Source organism: Artemia franciscana, chromosome 6 (assembly GCF_032884065.1).
Source record: "Artemia franciscana chromosome 6, ASM3288406v1, whole genome shotgun sequence".
In the NCBI taxonomy this organism is placed as follows: domain Eukaryota; kingdom Metazoa; phylum Arthropoda; class Branchiopoda; order Anostraca; family Artemiidae; genus Artemia; species Artemia franciscana.
In genome coordinates this window covers 14,843,926-14,863,256 of record NC_088868.1, presented here as the reverse complement: position 1 = coordinate 14,863,256, position 19,331 = coordinate 14,843,926, and the positions used below count along the sequence as shown (strand labels likewise).

Below are 19,331 nucleotides of genomic sequence, written 5' to 3'. Positions count from 1 at the left end.
GCAGCGCTAATCTAAAGAAAACACCAAATCTTTACAAAAAACTGTATTTTAATGTTTTGATACAGCCAGTTCCAATCCCGGAAACTTTGTAAACCACTTCCAGTTCGAATCCCGATAAGAAGAGAAGAAGGTTTTAGAAAAAAGCAAAAAAAAATTAAAGACACAAGCAAGATTACGATTTTCTACTTTCAGTTCCCTAAAGAAGAAAAGAAAGTAATCATTGCCTAAAATTTAATCACAACCAGAGTGAGTGAGAAGATTAGAGAAGTGATGAGAGGAAAAAAGAGATACGAGTATCACAGTATAATTTGCTAAATAAGCCAACATCTGAAAACGCGAGAGATTGAGGTGAGAGAGAGGAGGGAGATAACCATTTCAAATGTAATAAAAAGTAAGATCTTACTTTTATGAAGGTCCGGATTTGAATGCAATGTCACTTCCTCTTCTTCATCTGGTAATTTGAAGGATAGAAGAATGAGGATTAAAAGATCAAGACCACCGTGCTCCCTGAAAATGATGGCTTTTTTCTCTGCCTTGGAAACGCTGGCTGCTTCTGTCACTGGATCGATTATACTTAAATCTCCCGGAATTCGTGAATACTTCAGGACTGATAAAAGTGACTGCAACAAAAAAGAAAATTAATAATTTAAGACTAAAAATCAAACGTAATGAGATGAAATATTGAGTGTTGCAATATTTCTTTGTTAAGTTAACTTAATACAGTGCAGTAATTCTTAGGGAAAGGATATGGAATAACTTACTCTTAACCACGTTCATCGATCTTTTTAAGAATCGTGACTTTGTGGCCAGCAAGCCACAGACAAAAACTTAGTGTCGTCTTGTGACCCTGATCTAAAGAAAAGATCTAAAGAAAAGTGACCCTGAGAATAAAAAAGGACTGCAACCATCGCTTTAAAGAATATTAACTTTGTCACATTTTTTCCTATTGTACATCCTAACTCCTACGGGAAAAAATCTTTTTTTCCGATGAACAAACTAGAGGAAAACAGACTATTTAGACAAAGGAATGCACCCTTAAATTCCTTCGGGGAGAAGGAAGAGGGACTTGGTCCAAACAGCTCCCCCCCCCCCAATCCGTCATAATAACAAAAGAATGCGATATGTATCATGTTTTAGAGACAATAGTAAATAAACATTAAATTATGGGGGGGTGTCCCTTACTGTGCCAAAACTATTTGACAATTGAGTTCAAATACTTCAAGAGCAGTTCAGCAGCTGATAGAAATTCTTGGTCAATGCATGAGTTAGAATTCATGAAAGCACCAGGGAAAAAATCCACCCTCGGCTAAATGGGGGAGTCATTATTTAAAAAACATGTGACACAAGGGCGCCATTTGGAGGGGGGAGGAGTGGGCGTTTATCCACCCCTGAGTATCCACTTTCTGAGTAGATGGATTAAGAAACAGAAACCGTAAGAACCGGTTCAGTAAGTAGGTGCAAATTTATGCACCTGTTCTTTTGGGTTTCAATTTTCTGTGCCGCTTACAGTTTCACAGACCGAAAGAAATGAATTGCGCAGAAAATGATTTTCCGCTGTGATTTTCATTAAGATCAGAAGTTACGAGCCTGAAAAAATTTGCCTTATTTTCGAAAAAAGGGAGAAACACCCCCTAAAAGTCATAGAATCTTAATGAAATCACAACATCAGATTCAGCGTATCAGACAACTCTACTGTAGAGGTTTCAAGCCCCTATCTGTACAAACGTGGAATTTTGTATTTTTTTTGCCAGAAGAAAGATCATGGATGCGTGTTTTTTCTGTTTGTTTGTTGTTGTTTTTTTTTTCCATGGGTGATCGTATCGACCCAGTGGTCCTAGAATCTTGCGAGAGGGCTCATTCAAACGGAAATTAAGTTCTAGTGCTCTTTTTAAATGACCAAAAAATTGGAGGGCAACTAGCCCCACTTCAACGCTCATTTTTTCTGAAGTCACTGGACCAAATTTTAACGACGTCGACTGGCTCGACTTTGAAGCTGGCCCCACCCAGGCACCTAACAGGGGTGGGGGCTTTCAAGGGCCTGCATCGTCCTTAGAATGTTGTCTTTTCTGGTGAGTTCATGTTTTTATTATATTATCTGCAATTATTTTACGTCTTTCAATATTGACTCCCCCCCCCAAAAAAAAAACAAAAAACAAATGACTACATACATAACTGACATCTTCAGTAAATTTTTGTTGAAATACTGAGAATGCAGCGGATTACATGGGAAATAATAGAGAGTTATCAAAAATCATTTAGAGATAATGGGGAAGGGACACATCCCTCCCCCCACCCCTCATCTCTTATGGGTCTTCTTAAAAGCTACACTATTTCAAAAACACCCTAATGAAAAAAGATTATTTCTGGTTCTTGACCTGCCTGAATCCAATCAATAATTACAATGTTCGAAAACTTGCTTTGCTTACATGCGATCTATTCATAACGGACTTCTAGTTACGTCATATTTGTTTACACAGAAATCGTTACTAGGTGAATAGCCTGATGTGAACAAAGTACAATTAATCATCTAGCAAGAGACCTGTCAAATTCTCACAAATAAAAAAAAAATCGGATTATAAATTTGTCATATCGTCACAAAATAGATAAAAAAAAGTGGCAAAAAACATCGTCAATGGTAATTTATACACAAAAAGTTCCTGGTTTATTTGTAGGGACATAGACTGATGCCATTTATACAAAAGGATAGGAACTGCCCCCGTGTCAGTAAGATAGGCATGCACACATGATTTTTTCTTGGGGGAGGGGGATTTCGTTAAAACCGTAGAAACAGGGAATTCGACGGAAAAAGGGTAATAGGGTAAAAACGTTAGGTACTTGTTAAATATCCCAAACACACTCAAGAAGTGAAGTCAGGTTAATCAAGATGAAAAATACTAAAAATTATGGAAATATAATACTATAGTAACAAAATAAGAAACTTCTAGACAATAGCAGCATAAGACTAAGAAATAACGATTATCCTACTTATATTTTGTACGTTATGTTTTGTTTCTTTCCGAAAACATAGTCACTTACATACCAGATCTAAGGGCCCGTTCAGACGCTAAGGAATTCCTGTCAGGAATCCTGGTCTGGATTCGTGGGAGTGAGTGTTTCCACGACCAGAGAAACACTTGGATTATTTTTCCAAGGACTCCATTCGATCCGGGTCGGACAACTGACAAAGAAAATGGCTGAAAGTTTCTGATTCTAGCGTCTGAACAGAATTCCCATAGCTCCAGACCAAAATTCCGGGCAGGAATTTCATTGTGTCTGAACGGGCCCTAACTGATCTATATATTATATATTCTAGATGACCAGGTGTCCTTGCCCCTAACTTGCTTGCTTTCATAGATCTGGCACATATGAAATGACGTCGCAGAATATCACGTCGTACTCAAATGGATCAAATTGGCACATCTACTGAGTCTACTAACAAAGGAAATGTTTTTTTTTTTTTTGCATATTTAGTGTTGGTGGCTTTGAACTTCAGTTTATTAAATTTGAGGAAAGACAGCTGCTACACTACAAAAGCAAAAATAGCTTTAACAAACAAGACGATGTTCTGCTATCTAGAGGCAGGCATTTGAAAAGAATTTATTTTAGAGGGTTGGGGGCGGGTGAAAATCGACAAATAAAGGTAAAAATTAGGCAAATCATTTTTAAAGAGTAAAAAATAAAAAAAAATAACGATTTTTTGGAGAATATGGATCATAAATTAACCCACCTCTCAAAATACATATAGCCTGTCTAGAGGCCTTGCATAGACAGTGACTATTAGGAATTTTCCCAGAATTACTACGCACTTATTTTCTAATTTCAAATTTAAAAAATAGAAAGAAAAATACTCAAAAAAGTTTAAATGACCTCTAACTCACTTTTGGGAATTTTATTAAGCTATTTGATTTTGAAAAATAAATTTGCTCGGCTTAAGAGTCTAAGAAACAAAGTACTCACCTTGCATGCAAGAATAAGCTGCTCACTGGATTTAAGTCTATAATTAATTCCATCTTCCAAAATGCAGAGAACAGGAGCAAGAACTGGAAAATGTGGATCGGTTTTCTTTGTGAAAAGTGTAGAAGGAAGCTGAAACACGAATACAAATTGAATTCATAGCATTAAAGTTGCAAAACTTAAAAGGTACATAGTAGACCTTATTAATTATTCCATGGATTTCCTAATGACAATCAACCATCCGCAATGTCTTGAAATACAAAAGGCAATATTCATTTGAAAGTGTTAGGTTTTTAAATTGTTGAATTATGAATAATATAAATTATTTATAGATTATGAGGTAAAGTTAATTTAGAATAGTCAAAATTATTCGTCAAGGTCAAGATCAAATATTATAATCACATTAAATATTAATGTCAAAACTTTTCTGATGGTCACAATGAAACATTCAGCAATTTAAATAAGAAATCTATTTAAAATACGCCCATCATGCTCTTTTGGAAAATTGATAACGGTCTTTGACCCATTGTAAAGCAAAACAAAATAAATAAATTAGTGGAAGTAAATTATGAAGATCTTGATCTAATTATTAATGCAAAGAATTTAAGAAGTGTCATTTTGCCCTTAGTGGGCCATGCATTCTCATCTAAATTTGAACAAAAAAGGGTTTAAAAATACATACAAAGTATATTTTGTCCTTGTAGCAAAGATCTTATGTTAAATGTAAAATAAAGTGAAAATTTTTCGATTTTGCTTTATGCCATATTTACTATTTCCAAGGAAGAAAGAGGTGCATCTTGAACAAAAAATAAATAAACTGAAATGATTTTTGTCATATTTCTGTCTGCAGCCAAAACATTTGATACCCTATTCTAAATATCACATTCAGGACCTGATTAGTGCTAAGCTCGAACTCCTCTTGTAGTATCACATTGTTCACTTCCATTTTATAAAATGGATTTACAATCCGTGGTGGTATTTCCATCAGATTATCTTCAAATCTGATTTTGAAGTCATCATGCAGGGCAATTAGAACGCATGTCTGAATACCCTCATGTTTTTAAATTCAGGCTACTCCCTTTTAATTGTACGTTAATGCCATTAGATTTTGAACAACTTTATCAAATATGCTATGGCTGCTTTCAAATCGATCAGCTTTACCTGATTCAAAAATTGAGTAAGATCTTTTTAAACATGGATCTTTCAATAACCAACGCACTTCAGAATGTAAGGGCAGCCATTTGGTCATTGTTTTCATCGCATAAATATGCAATTAAAAACGTTCAATGCATTACTTCTAATTTTGTTGACTGTATTAATCAAAAATTGAATCGATTCAATCTATCATTCAAATTTTTACTAGTATTGTTGGTGACCGTTTAACATTGCTGAGCTTCTTAAAACAATATTTACCAGCATTAATAGGTGAAGGGAAGTAAACAATTTAGTTTTTACTATCAAAACCAGATAAATTTTTATGGAATCCTATTTTTTCGTCACACCAATGTAAGCCCCCGTCGAGTCTCCCGTAGACGCCTAGAGTTCCACCTGGACCACTTTGGGAATCACTGATCTAGTGCCTTTTCCCTTCTTTTTCGATCTGAATTATCCGCTTTTATCGGAACATTTTCCTTGGCTTTGACCCACTCCCTGAAGAAGTACCCATGCAACGAACTCGAAGAAACAAAGAAGAAAAGAAGGGGTAATAGAATTTACAAAGTCGAAGCTGTTTTAAAGACCAAAAACCTTTTGAATGTTTGTATTTTCAGAATCTGGAGTACAGAATACAACGGAGTATTTGGACGGAGCATATACAGGTAAAGTTCTAGTTTAGCTACTTATGGCTGTCTTGGAAAGGGGTTAGGTTAGGGAAATGAAACTTTCAGGGATATGTCTAGACTAAAATATGTCCTGGGAAGGTATTTTGAAATATCTACCTCCACTCCTTCTCCCTCTACAGGGAACTGACCTTTGATGACCTTTAAAAATCTTTCTGTTATGTGAAAGTGAAATCATGTAAAACAGATCTGCTTAATTGAAGTACAACAATACTGTTTTCAGCTTCACAACTTTGCTCATTCCCAATTTATGAAGTTTCAAAGATCTGCAAATAAATTTCCTAAATTTAGAAAAAATCCATTGATATGGCTTAAAATTCTACTCAAATTAAAGGAATTGCGTTTTCAGAACTAAAGCCAGAGAAAAAGAAACTGATAACTGAAAATCAAGGTAAACGTTTTTCTTGTCAAAATTTCAATAGGTATAGGTATATAAATCAATAGGTATATAAACCTGTAAATTAGGCAAATTTATAAGACTTAGAAATTAGAAGAGGGTTAAGATAAAAGCTTGGCAATACCTTCCTAGAATATGTTTTTGACCCTGGATTTAGTACTGAAAGTTCCATTTACCTAACCTAACCCCTTCCAAAGATAGCGAAAAGTAACTGAACTAGAATTTTACCCATATGCAATCTGTTTTACATCCAGAAACAGAAACTAATAAAAAAGTAATTTCCGGAGGGGGGATTCAAAGACACTAAAGAGCAGACCGAAACATGACCACCTGAAATACTGCATGCTAAGTTAACAGAGCTTACAAATTTGTTTACGACAAAGAATCAAGGTATGGTAAAATTCTAGTTAATTGACTTCTTGCTATCTCGGAAAGGGTTTAGGTTAGGAAAATGAAACTTTCAGGGATAAATCTACAGACTAAAGTATGTCCTGGGAAGGTATTTTGAAGCAACTACATCTACTCCTTCTCCCTCTAGAGGGCCCTGACCTTTGATGACCTTTAAAAATATGTGTGTTATAAAAGTGAAACCTTGCAAAATAGATCTTCTGCTTAATTGAAGTACAATAAAATTGTTTTCAGCTTCATAACTTTGCTTAATTCCATTTTATAAGGTTTTAAAGATATGCAAATACATTTCCTAAATTTTGAAAAAAACATTGATATAGCTCAAAATTCTACTCAAATAACAGGAATTGCATTTGCAGAACTAAAGGCGGTAAAATTCTAGTTAATTGACTTCTTGCTATCTCAGAAAGGGTTTAGGTTAGTAAAATGAAACTTTCAGGGATGAATCTACAGACCAAAGTATGTCCCGGGAAGGTATTTTGAAGCAACTACCTCCACTCCTTCTGCCTCTACAGGGCCCTGACCTTTGATGACCTTTAAAAATATGTGTGTTATAAAAGTGAAACTTTGCAAAATAGATCTTCTGCTTAATTGAAGTACAACAAAATTGTTTTCAGCTTCATAACTTTGCTCAATTCCACTTTATAAAGTTTTAAAGATATGCAAATACATTTCCTAAATTTTGAAAGAAAACATTGAAATGGCTGAAAATTCTACTCAAATAACAGGAATTGCGTTTTTCAGAACTAAAGGCAGAGAAAAAGCAACGAGTAACTGAAAATTAAGGTAAAATATTGTTTTGTCAAAATTTCAATAGGTATGACCTGTCATGTAGGCAAATTTCAGGGCCCTCTAGACGGAAAAGGAGTGGAGGTGGGTACTTTAAAACACCTTCCCGGGACATACTTTAGCCTGTAGACCTATCCATGAAAGTTTCATTTTCCTGACCTAAACCGTTCCCGAGATAGCAAGAAGTCAATTAACTAGAATTTTACCCTAAAGGCAGAGAAAAAGCAACTAGTAACTGAAAATTAAGGTAAAATATTGTTTTGTCAAAATTTCAATAAGTATAGACCTGTCATGAAAGTGAATTTCAGGGCCCTCTAGAGGGAGAAGGAGTGAAGATGGGTACTTCAAAATACCTTCCAGGGACATACTTTAGCCTGTAGACCAACCCCTGAAAGTTTCATTTTCCTAACCTAAACCCTTTCTGAGATAGCAAGAAGTCAATTAACTAGAATTTTACCTCAAGGTATTAATGCCTCCCACAAGGTTAAGCAATAAATAGTAAAAACACTTACCTGGGAAATCCTTTTGATTCCGCGTCCTGAAACTTCCCCATCAAATAAAGATTTCACAAGAGAATCTCTCGATTTTCCAAGGAGTCTTGATCTTCTATGTGGCATTATTTACAAACTCGAGTAACTAAAAGTAAATTAATAAAATGACCTAGTGGAACCAGACGCAAAACTAAACTAAGTTAACTAACCCTTTTCCCGTTTCCTAACGGGGTTACGCAAAAATCTGGGCGGAGCCAATTTCGGGGTGAATAATTCTTAGTTACGATATGAACAAAGAGATAAGGTTTAATTACACCTTAGCTTGATCAATGCAGTTATTGATATCGAAAACTTTCGTAAACAGACCAGCTATATTTTAAACAGTTTGTCGGGGTTAAAACTGAAATAATACATTGAACGTAATATATATTACCTAATGTAAATACTGATATACTAATAACAGAAATAGCAAAACGCTGATAATAACTTAAATACTGACGCTCAGATAATATTGATAATGACTTTATAGTACAAAAATAACATTTATTAATAGAAATGTATCGTTAATATCATAAATAAATGTAAATACATTAGCGATAGAGAGGTTGTTTTTGAACATGTAATTATGAAACAAATACCCGCACCCTCTTTGAACTAAATTACGTGCACCCCTCCTCCCCATAATAGAATATGGACTAGAAAGCCAACCTATGACAGAAACATAATCTCAATATTCTTTTTATGGTTGCAGCAATAGCTACAGCTGAGTTAAGAGCGAACAACACCCCATGATAACCTTAATTTTAAATTAAGTAAAAAACAGGTTTTTTCAACTGAAAGTAAAGAGCGACATTAAAACTTGAAACGAACAGACATTATTCCGTATATGAAAGGGACTGTCCCCTCCTCACCGCTCCGCTCTTTACGCTAAAGTTTTTTATTGTTTTAAAAAGTAGAGTTGTGAGAAAGAGTCAAACTTTAGCGTAAAGAGGGGGGCGTTGAGGAGGGGACAGCCCCTTTCATATATGGAATAATTTCTGTTCGCTGTTGAGTTTTAATATCGTTCCATACTTTCAGTTAAAAAAAAAAACATGTTTTTCTTTATTTAACTTCTGACCATTTTTGAATTAATGCAGGTTTTGATTTTGGCTCATCGTACATGAATAACTAAAAAAAAAATTGCATATTAATTTTACTTTTTTGGCTTAATGGCTTTCTCAAAGTTTTGATGATTTTGAGAAAAAAGGGAGAGGGGCATAGTTGGCCTCCAATTTTTTTGGTTACTTAAAAAGCCCATTAGAATTTTTAGTTTCATTTACGAACGTTTTTATTAGTAGTAAATATACGTAACTTACAAATTAACCTACGTAACGAACTTCTATATTCGCATATTTTTATTACGAATATGAGGGGGTTCGCCCCCTTGTTAATACCTCGCTTTTTACACTATAGTTTGAATTTTGTTCCAATTCTTTAAGAGTGACCGTAAATCACAAAGGCTGTTTAATTAGAATAAATAGCTCTTTTGAAATTACTAAAAATACTTTAGTGTAAAGAGCAGGGTATTGAGGGGGGACGAACCCCCTCGCAAACGTAATAATATCTGGTTGTTTTAAGTTATAATGTTGTTCCTTACTTTCAAATGAAAAAAATAGTTTTATTATTTAATTTTTAATTGTATTTTTTAAATAACGATGGAAAATCCAGCGCCCTCTTCGTGAAAATTCTCTTTCAAAAAGGCGTTCTGAAAAAACCATAGCTAAGAGCTCATATGACACTTGTGACGAGGCATGAAGAGCTAAGAGCCAAGAGATCAAATGGTATGAGCTCTAACAAAATTCTATGAATCAATAGATTGATTTAAAAGGGAAATCAGAGGATTAATGCCGGTCAGGATTTAAAATAAGAGCTCTGAGTCACGATGTCCTTTTAAATATCAAAATTCATTAAGATCCGATCACCCACTCATATGTTATAAACACCTAATTTTTTCTAATTTTTCCTCTCCCTTTAGCCCCCCAGGTGGTCGAATATGGAAAAACGACTTTATCAAGTCAATTTGTGCCCTCCCCCCAACTCCTCCAAAGAGAGCAAATCCAGTACGGTTCCGTCAATCACATATCAAGGACATTTGCTTATTCTATCCACCAAGTTTCATCCCGACTCCTCCACTCAAAGTGATTTCCAATATTTCCCCCTCCAACTCCTTCCAATGTCAAAAGATCTGGTCAGGATTTGAAATAAGAGCTCTGAGACATGAATTCCTTCTAAATATAAAATTTCATTAAGATCCGATCACCTATTCGTAAGATAAAAATACCCCAATTTTCACGTTTTCCAAAATTCCGGTTTCCCCCTACAATCCTCCCAATGTCACAGGATCTGGTCGGAATTTAAAATTAGAGCTTTAAAGCACAAGATCCTTCTAAATATCAAACTTCATTAAGATCTGGTCACCCTTTCGTAAGTAACAAAATACCTCAATTTTCAAAATTACCCCCCCACAACTCCACCAAAGAGAGCAGATCCGGTCCGGTTATGTCAGTCACGTATCTTAGACAGGTTTTTATTCTTCCCATCCAGTTTCATCCTAATCTCACCGCTTTAAGTATTTTCAAAGATTTCCGGTACCCCCCAACTGCCCCCCAATTACGCTGGATCCGGTTGAGATTTAAAATAAGAGATCTGAGTTATGAGGTCCTTCTAAATATGAAATTTCATTAAGATCCGATCACTCCTTCGTAAGTTGAAAATACGTCATTTTTTCTAATTTTTCAGAATTACCCCCCCCCCCCCCAATAGAGTAGACCCGTTCCAATTATGTAAATCACGTATCTAAGACTTCTGCTATTTCCCCACCAAGTTTCATCCCGATCCCTCCAATCTAAGCGTTTTCCATCATTTTAGGTTCCCCCACCCCAAACTCCCCCCAATGTAACCAGATCCGGTCGCGACTTAAAATAAGAGCTTTGAGAAACAATGTCCTTCTAAATATCAAATTTCATTGAGATCCGATCACCCGTTCGTAAGTTAAAATACCTCATTTTTTCTAATTTTTCAGAATTAAACCCCCCCCCCAACTACCCCAAAGAGAGCGGATCCGTTCTGGTTATGTCAATCATGTATCTAGGACTTGTGCTTATTTTTCCACCAAGTTTCATCCCGATCTCTCCGCTCTAAGTGTTTTCCAAGTTTTAGGTTTCCCCTCCCAACTCCCCCCCCCCAAATGTCACCAGATCCGTCGAGATTTAAAATAAGAGCTCTGAGACACGATATCCTTCTAAATATCAAATTTCATTGAGATCCGATCATCCGTTCGTAAGTTAAAAATACCTCATTTTTTCAGAATTAAACCCCTCCCCCAAAGAGAGCGTATCCGCTCCGGTTACGTCAATCATATATCTAGGACTTGTTCTTATTTTTCCCACCAAGCTTCATCCCGATCCCTCCACTCTAAGTGTTTTCCAAGTTTTAGGTTTTCCCCTCCCAACTCCCCCCCCCCCAATGTCATCAGATCTCGTCAGGATTTAAAATAAGAGCTCTGAGACACAATATCATTCCAAACATCAAATTTCATTAAGATCCCATCACCCGCTCATAAGCTAAAAATACTTCCTTTTTTCTATTTTTTCCAAATTAACCGGCCCCCCACTCCCCCCTAGATGGTCAAATCGGGAAAACGACTATTTCTAATTTATTCTGGTCCGGTCCCTGATACGCTTGCCAAATTTCATCGTCCTAGCTTACCCGGAAGTGCCTAAAGTAGCAAAACCGGGACCGACAGACAGACAGACAGACCAACAGAATTTGCAATTGCTATATGTCACTTGGTTAATACCAAGTGCCATAAAAACTGCCTGGTGAGAAAAAATTTCCATATGAACCTGATTCAAGGATGGTAATTATTCCGATAAATGTTAAGGGTAAAATCTTTTTGTGAAAATTTATGGGAATTTTGAAAAAGAGCCTATAAAGCGCTAGTTTTTGGAATTCTATAGATATTGGAAAATATTAGAGTTATTTCCACATTTTTTGTGGGAAAGTTTAAGAGAGGTGGGAAGTAAAACCTATATTTATCGACCAATTTTAAGAAACAAATGTTGGCTTCTTCAGTTTTGCGCCTGAGCTGGACAAAGATCTCTTTGTAAGGTTATATGTACATTAAAAACAAGAGCTAAGAGCTCATATGGCACTTGTGACGAGGCGAGAAGAGCTAAGAGCCAAGAGATCATATGGTATGAGCTCTAACAAAATTCTATGAATCAATAGATTGATTTAAAAAGGAAAATAAGAGGCTTAATGCCGGTCAGGATTTAAAATAAGAGCTCTGAGTCACGATGTCCTTCTAAATATCAAAATTCATTAAGATCCGATCACCCACTCGTAAGTTATAAATACCTCATTTTTCCTCTCCCTTTAGCCCCCCAGATGGTCTAATCTGGGAAAACGACTTTATCAAGTCAAATTGTGCAGCTCCCTGACACGCCTATCAATTTTCATCGTCCTAGCACGTCCAGAAGCACCAAACTCGCCAAATCACTGAACCCCTCCCCCCAACTCCCCCAAAGAGAGCGAATCCAGTACGATTCTGTCAATCACGTATCAAGGACATTTGTTTATTCTATCCACCAAGCTTCATCCCGATTCCTACACTCCAAGTGTTTTTCCAAGATTTCCCCCCTCCAACTCCCCCCAATGTCAAACGATCTGGTCGGGATTTGAAATAAGAGCTCTGAGACATGAATTCTTTCTAAATATCAAATTTCATTAAGATCCGATCATCTATTTGTAAGATAAAAATACCCCAATTTTCACGTTTTCCAAGAATTCCGGTTTCCCCCTCCAACTCCCCCCAACGTCAAAGGATCTGGTCGGAATTTAAAATAAGAACTTTAAAGCACAAGATCCTTCTAAATATAAAATTTCACTAAGATTTGGTCACCCTTTCGTAAGTTACAAATACCTCAATTTTCAAAATTATCCCCCCTCCAATTCCACCAAAGAAAGCAGATCCGGTCCGGTTATGTCAGTCACGTATCTTAGACAGGTTTTTATTCTTCCCATCCAGTTTCATCCTGATCTCACCACTTTAAGCATTTTCTAAGATTTCCAGTCCCCCCCCCCCAATTACGCTTGATCCGATTGAAATTTGAAATAAGAGATTTCATAAATAGAGTATATAAAAAATAATAGAGTTATATATAGAGTATATATATAATAAAATAAGAGAGTTTCATGAAGATCCGATCACTCCTTCGTAAGTTAAAAATACATCATTATTTCTTATTTTTCAGAATTACCCCCCCCCCCAATAGACTGGATCCGTTCCAATTATGTAAATCACGTATGTAAGACTTCTGCTTATTTTTCCCATCAAGTTTCATCCCGATCCCTCCAATCTAAGCGTTTTCCATGATTTTAGGTTCCCCCACCCCAAACTTCCCCCAACGTCACCATATCCAGTCAGGATTTAAAATAAGAGCTTTGAGACACGATATCCTTCTAAATATCAAATTTCATTGAGATCCGATAGCCCGTTCGTAAGTTAAAAATACCTCATTTTTTCTAATTTTTCAGAATTAACCCCTCCCCCAACTACCCCAAAGAGAGCGGATCCGTTCCGGTTATGTCAATCATGTATCTATGACTCGTGATTATTTTTCCACCAAGTTTCATCCTGATCCCTCCACTCTAAGTGTTTTTCAAGTTTTAGGTTTCCCCCTCCCAACTCCCCCCCCCCCAATGTCACCAGATCTGGTGGGATTTAAAATAAGAGCTCTGAGCTACGATATCCTTCTAAATATCAAATTTCATTGAGATCCGATCACCTGTTCGTAAGTTAAAAATACCTCATTTTTTCTAATTCTTCAGAAATAACCCCCCTCCCCAACTATCCCAAAGAGAGCGGATCCGTTCCGTTTATGTCAATCATGTATCTAGCACTTGTGTTTATTTTTCCCACCAAGTTTCATCCCGATCCCTCCACTCTAAGCGTTTTCCAAGTTTTAGGTTTCCTCCTCCCAACTCCTCCCCCCCCAATGTCACCAGATCCAGTCGGGATTTAAAATAAGAGCTCAAAGACACGATATCCTTCTAAACATCAAATTTCATTGAGATTCGATCACCCGTTCATAAGTTAAAAATACCTCATTTTTTCTAATTTTTCAAAATTACCCCCCCCCAACTACCCCGAAGAGAGCGGATCCGTTCCGATTATGTCAATCATGTATCTGGGACTTGTGCTTATTTTTCCCATCAAGTTTCATCCCGATCCCTCCAATCTAAGTGTTTTCCAAGATTTTAGGTTCCCCCCCCAACTCCCCCCAATGTCATCAGATCCGGTCGGGATTTAAAATAAGAGCTCTGAGGCACATATCATTCCAAACATCAAATTTCATCAAGATCCCATCACCCATTCATAAGTTAAAAATACTTATTTTTTCTATTTTTTTCAAATTAACCGGCCCCCCACTCCCCCCCCAGATGGTCAAATTGGGGAAACGACTATTTCTAAATTAAGTTAGTCTCGTCCCTGATACTAGCTTACCTGGAAGTGCCTAAAGTAGCAAAACCAGGACTGACAGACCGACAGAAAGACTGACAGAATTGGTGATTGCTATATGTCACTTGGTTAATACCAAGTGCCATAAAATCAACTAAAAATGTACAATTTTTTTAAACAATTTATTTTATGGAAGTAGAGAGCAAGGTTGAGGATTAAAACCAGCAAAAATTACTGCTTTACAGTTCATGCAATCTGCAGAACTCACTCAAATAAACTGACTTAACATGTCCCAGTATTTGTAGAATTAGTGCTTTAATAAAGAAATGTTAGTGTAATAGATTCCGTGAGGACATCCTTTACTTGGGCATTAGAGAATGCATATACTAAATTAGAGACTGACCTATTTACAGACAGGTATCCGACCCAGACAGCTTTACAATGCTTCTGATGAATGACCTACATATATTTGTCAGGACATGATTAGCAAGTATTCAATCTTCACTGAATAAAAGCAATGACCAGTTATTATAATGCTTAATATTCAAATCATGACAAATATACGACTAGTATTTTGGAAATATTTCTCAGTATTGGGGTATGCATAAAGTTGAAATTAATGAGGTTGTATATGTTTTAAAGCAATGGTACGACAGCCCTTAGTCATCCATGTCCCAACCTCCAAGAGCCCTAATGCAGTTCTCCCAACTTTTTACCCCACTCCCTTTTTCACACTTACTTTTTATTGAACTTCGACTTTTTTTCTTTACTTAGAAATTTTTTTTTCTAATTTTTTTTTTAACAAAAAAAATTTTAAACTTTTTAATGTCTTAAAATGACATAAAATATACTTAAAACAAAAAAAAAATCATTTGTGGTATTTTTGAAATAGAAAATTAAGATGATACATATATGTTAGTCGTGATTTTTTCGATCAGAAAAATAGCATTTGTAGAGACATTTTTTTTACTTAGAATTTCTTAGAAAATTTCTTGAAATTTTCTAACTTTTTGTCATGTATTAAAATGACAATAATGCTTGTTAATATTATTAAAATGACAATGGAAATAATGCTAAGATGACATTTTTTTTTTTTTTTTATTTCATATGATAATTGGTTGAGTTATTGATAAAAATTTTAGTCAAGTATTTCTGAATTTGGGTGATATTACCAAAATCTGTCTGAATAATATCAAATATCTTGCACTATACAATCAAAATGTCGCCTAATATGACGAGAATCTCTCTATTGCATTATCAAAACCTTATGTGGTATAATCAGAAACCAACCCATAAACATCCAAAGACAGACACAGAGACAAGCAAATAGTCACTTGGAAACATAAGTACAGAAAGAGAGAGAGGGGGGGGGACAAGCAAACAGCCGCTCACACATGCAGGCAAGGAGAGAAAAAGAGACAAAGACCCCTACAAACACACAGGGTCAGACACACAAAAACAGACGCGGGCACAAGTAAATATCCACAGAGGGAAACAGGCATAGAGAGTGAGAGAGACAAAAAAACCTATAATAACACAGAGTCAGTAAAAAAAAAACACAAAAAGACAGACACAGGGAGTCTCCGTGCCTGTCTTTGTGTGTTTGTGTTGATTTTTGATAATGTTACATAGCGTTTTGATAATGAAAGAGGATTCTCATTTTATTAAGTGAGGTTTTGACAATGCAATGCAATATGTTTGACAAGATTTCAGAAAAGATTTTGGTAGTATCACAACAAAGATTTGAAAAAACTTGTAGAAATTTTTATTGGTATCACAACCTATTATTGTATGGCACTCTTCCAAAAAAAGTTTAGGACCCTTAGAGATTGAGACATGGATGACCAAGGGCTGTCTTATCATTGCTTAAAATATATACAACTTTATTAATTTCAACTTTATGCATACCCCAATGCTAAGCAATACTTCCAAAAGACAAAAATTTATTCATATAATTGTCATGACTTGAATATTAAGCATTATAATAACTGGTCATTGCTTTTATTCAGTGAAGACTGAATATTTGCTAATCATATCCTGACAGGAATATGTAGATCATTCACCCAAATAAAAGATTCTTTAGTGCATGTTACACTAACACTAAAACTGAGCTTTCTTGAGTTTTTTGATGATTTAAATTGTAGACTAAGACATGTTGTTGAAGGACAACTGAGAGCATTATAGATTAGTCTTTTATTTTCTGCAGGCAACTTTTCTACTACTATAAGAGATAAGACCTTGTCCCAGTTAAAGATAGGAACAGGGCTAAAATAGCAATAAAGGAAGACTTCAAGAGAAATGGGCGAAACATTTTGAGTATATGCTAAACCATGGTAGAGTTACAGAAAATGATTTAGAAAGAAATGAAAAAGTTTGTGATACTTTGGAGGTAAAGAAAGATTTGATTTGCGAGAAGGAATTAGAGAGAGTACTAAGAGGATTAAAAAAATAAGACCCCTGGTACATTAGTAAATACCATGGACACTGTGAAGATGTTAAAAGCAGAAAAGCCAAGGACCAGGGTGTCTTTTCACAACTGAAAAGGTTTAAAAGAATAGGAATAGAAGTGTACAAACTGAGATTAGAATTTTAGAAGCTACAGTCATAACATTGGTAGAAAATGGTTCTGAAATGTTTACACTCCAAAAGACAAAGGAGGATTTGTTAAGATGCTATTGTTTTGGATGTGGTTCTATTCCACTTTCAATGGCTACAATGAGAGAAAGATTGAGAAGGCTAGGACAAATTAAGCAGATGAAAGATGTCATATTGCCAAAGATCATTCTTTTTGGCCAACCATCTAGGCACAAAAAAGCAGGTCTTCTCCAAATGGGGGGGGTGGGGGGTTGCAAGTAGATATTTAAAGAAAATTAGAAATTCTTGAGAGAGTATAAAGAGAATAGATTGAGAATACCTTTGAATATAATTGGATAGAGGAGGGAGCATGAGCAGGTGTGTTGGCCTCAGGCAGTTTAGTGATGCAGTGAGTTATCAGTTGTATTAGTAAAATAACATGCTGTTTTTCCATGTGTTCTGTGGAAGCAACAATTTTTAATCATTCTGAGCTTAGACTTTACTCTTTTCTTTGGTTCTAAATACTTTTTTTCTTTAATTTAACATCATATATGCACCCAGCTAAGGGTACCAACAGAAATTTTGCAGGAGAGCATGCCTGTAAAAACATTTCTGGAGCAGGCAATGTTTAAAAAAAAAAAAGGTTACACCAATAGTATTGAATGAAAAAAAAAACTTCATGCTATACTCCCAGAATTGTGTTTTTAAGCCATGTGTTACTAGATGGTCTACAGCCCCAGGATTCTACATGAAGCATGTGACAATTTAAGGATACTGACTGTTCCTGGACTATAGGTGTTTTATATACCTTTCTTCATATTTAGGATCCAACACAGCACACATCTTGCAAGTTCTGACAGCTTAGTGTGTTTGAGATCCACAGTGAACAATTACAACACTCAGTCCTTTATAGATAGACATTGGTACCATCTTGATTAAACTATTTATTTTTAAGAAAGTAATTAAGGTAGTTATTTTTAATAAGAGTGGTTTTTAAACATGTTTCATCTTTTTGGAAGGTTGGGACTATTGTTTTTTGTGTTGAGCTCTTGGATTATTTTTTTTACAACAAACAATGTAAGGTAACCATATATACTCAATACAATACATATCAAACATATCTTTATTTGTAGTGTGTGTGGTGCTAGAGAAAAAATATGATTTTTCCAGTTACTGTGTTTGATTGTAGCAGTGTGTGTGATTTACCACCCACATGGACAAGTTTTTACTTTACAGGGTGGCTACTAATTCAGTAAAGCACTAGTTTTCTGCAATCCTACAAACATAGGGAAATGTCACCAATTTATTTACTTGCACTAGTTTTATTGTTACATGTTAGATAGGCTGGGAAGTAATATTTTTTTTTAATTTGAAGTTTCAAGTTTGCTCTTTACTTCCCTCAGAAAAACTTTGTTTTTAAATTAATTTATATAAATAATTATATCCATTTCCAGTAAAGCAAATATTAGCAAAAACATTATTAGAGTTAATTATAGTGTGGTATTTAAAAATACAAATAAAAATCAGGGTTTCTATAAGGTAATTGTGAAAATATAGCATTCCAGCAAAATTGGTTCTACATTTCTTTGCTAACTTGGAAAGTTGTTGTTTCTAAAAGTTTCAAACAGTTGTTGAACTGTCTTTAAACTTTTGGCAACTATGGACTGTTTTACCTTTTGAGGCCCTATTAAAGGTGAAATTCTAGTTTAGCTACTTTTTCCTATCTTGGAAAAGGGTGGGTCTAGGCAAATGAAACTTACAGTAATGAATCCAGGGCTAAAAACATACTCTGGGAAAGTGTTGCCAAGCTTCCATGTTAACCCTCTTCTGATTTCTAAGTCTTAGAAATTTTGCCTACTTCACAGGTCTATACCTATAGAAACTTTGATAAAACAAGATTTTACCTTAATTTTCAGTTTCTTTTTCTCTGGTTTTAGTTCCTAAAATGTAATTCCTGTTGTTTGAGTAGGATTTTAAGCCATATATTTGAGTTTTCTCAATATTTAGGATGTATTTGTGGATCTTTGAAACCTCATAAATTGAGATTAATCAAAGCTGTGAAGCTAGAAAATCATTTTGTTGTGCTTCTTTTATTTAAACAGCAGATCTATTTTGCAAGGTTTCATTTTTATAACACAAAGATTTTTATAGCTCAGAACCCTCTAAAGGAATGAAGAGTGGTGGTAGGTACTTAAAATACCTTCCTAGGACATACATTAGTGTGTAGACGCAACACTGAAATTTTCCTCTTCCTAACCTAACTCCTTTCCAAGACAGCAAAAAGTAGTTAAACTAGAATCTTACCATTACTATTAAATTATGAAAGAGTGTAAGAAAAGGCGTGCAGTGATGTATACATTTCCATCCTAGCAAAATTA

At 35.3% G+C, this 19,331-nt stretch overlaps 1 protein-coding gene across 1 annotated transcript in view; it reads right to left on the bottom strand.

The window, feature by feature from the left end:
* LOC136028090 (short transient receptor potential channel 4-associated protein-like) overlaps nucleotides 1-19,331 on the bottom strand; it is a 48,106-nt gene that overhangs the window by 28,505 nt on the left and 270 nt on the right. The window contains 3 exon segments of the mRNA XM_065705708.1: nucleotides 404-620; nucleotides 3,958-4,086; nucleotides 7,899-8,022. Of these exon segments, the coding sequence (XP_065561780.1) occupies nucleotides 404-620; nucleotides 3,958-4,086; nucleotides 7,899-8,003 (451 nt within the window). The 5' untranslated portion in view covers nucleotides 8,004-8,022.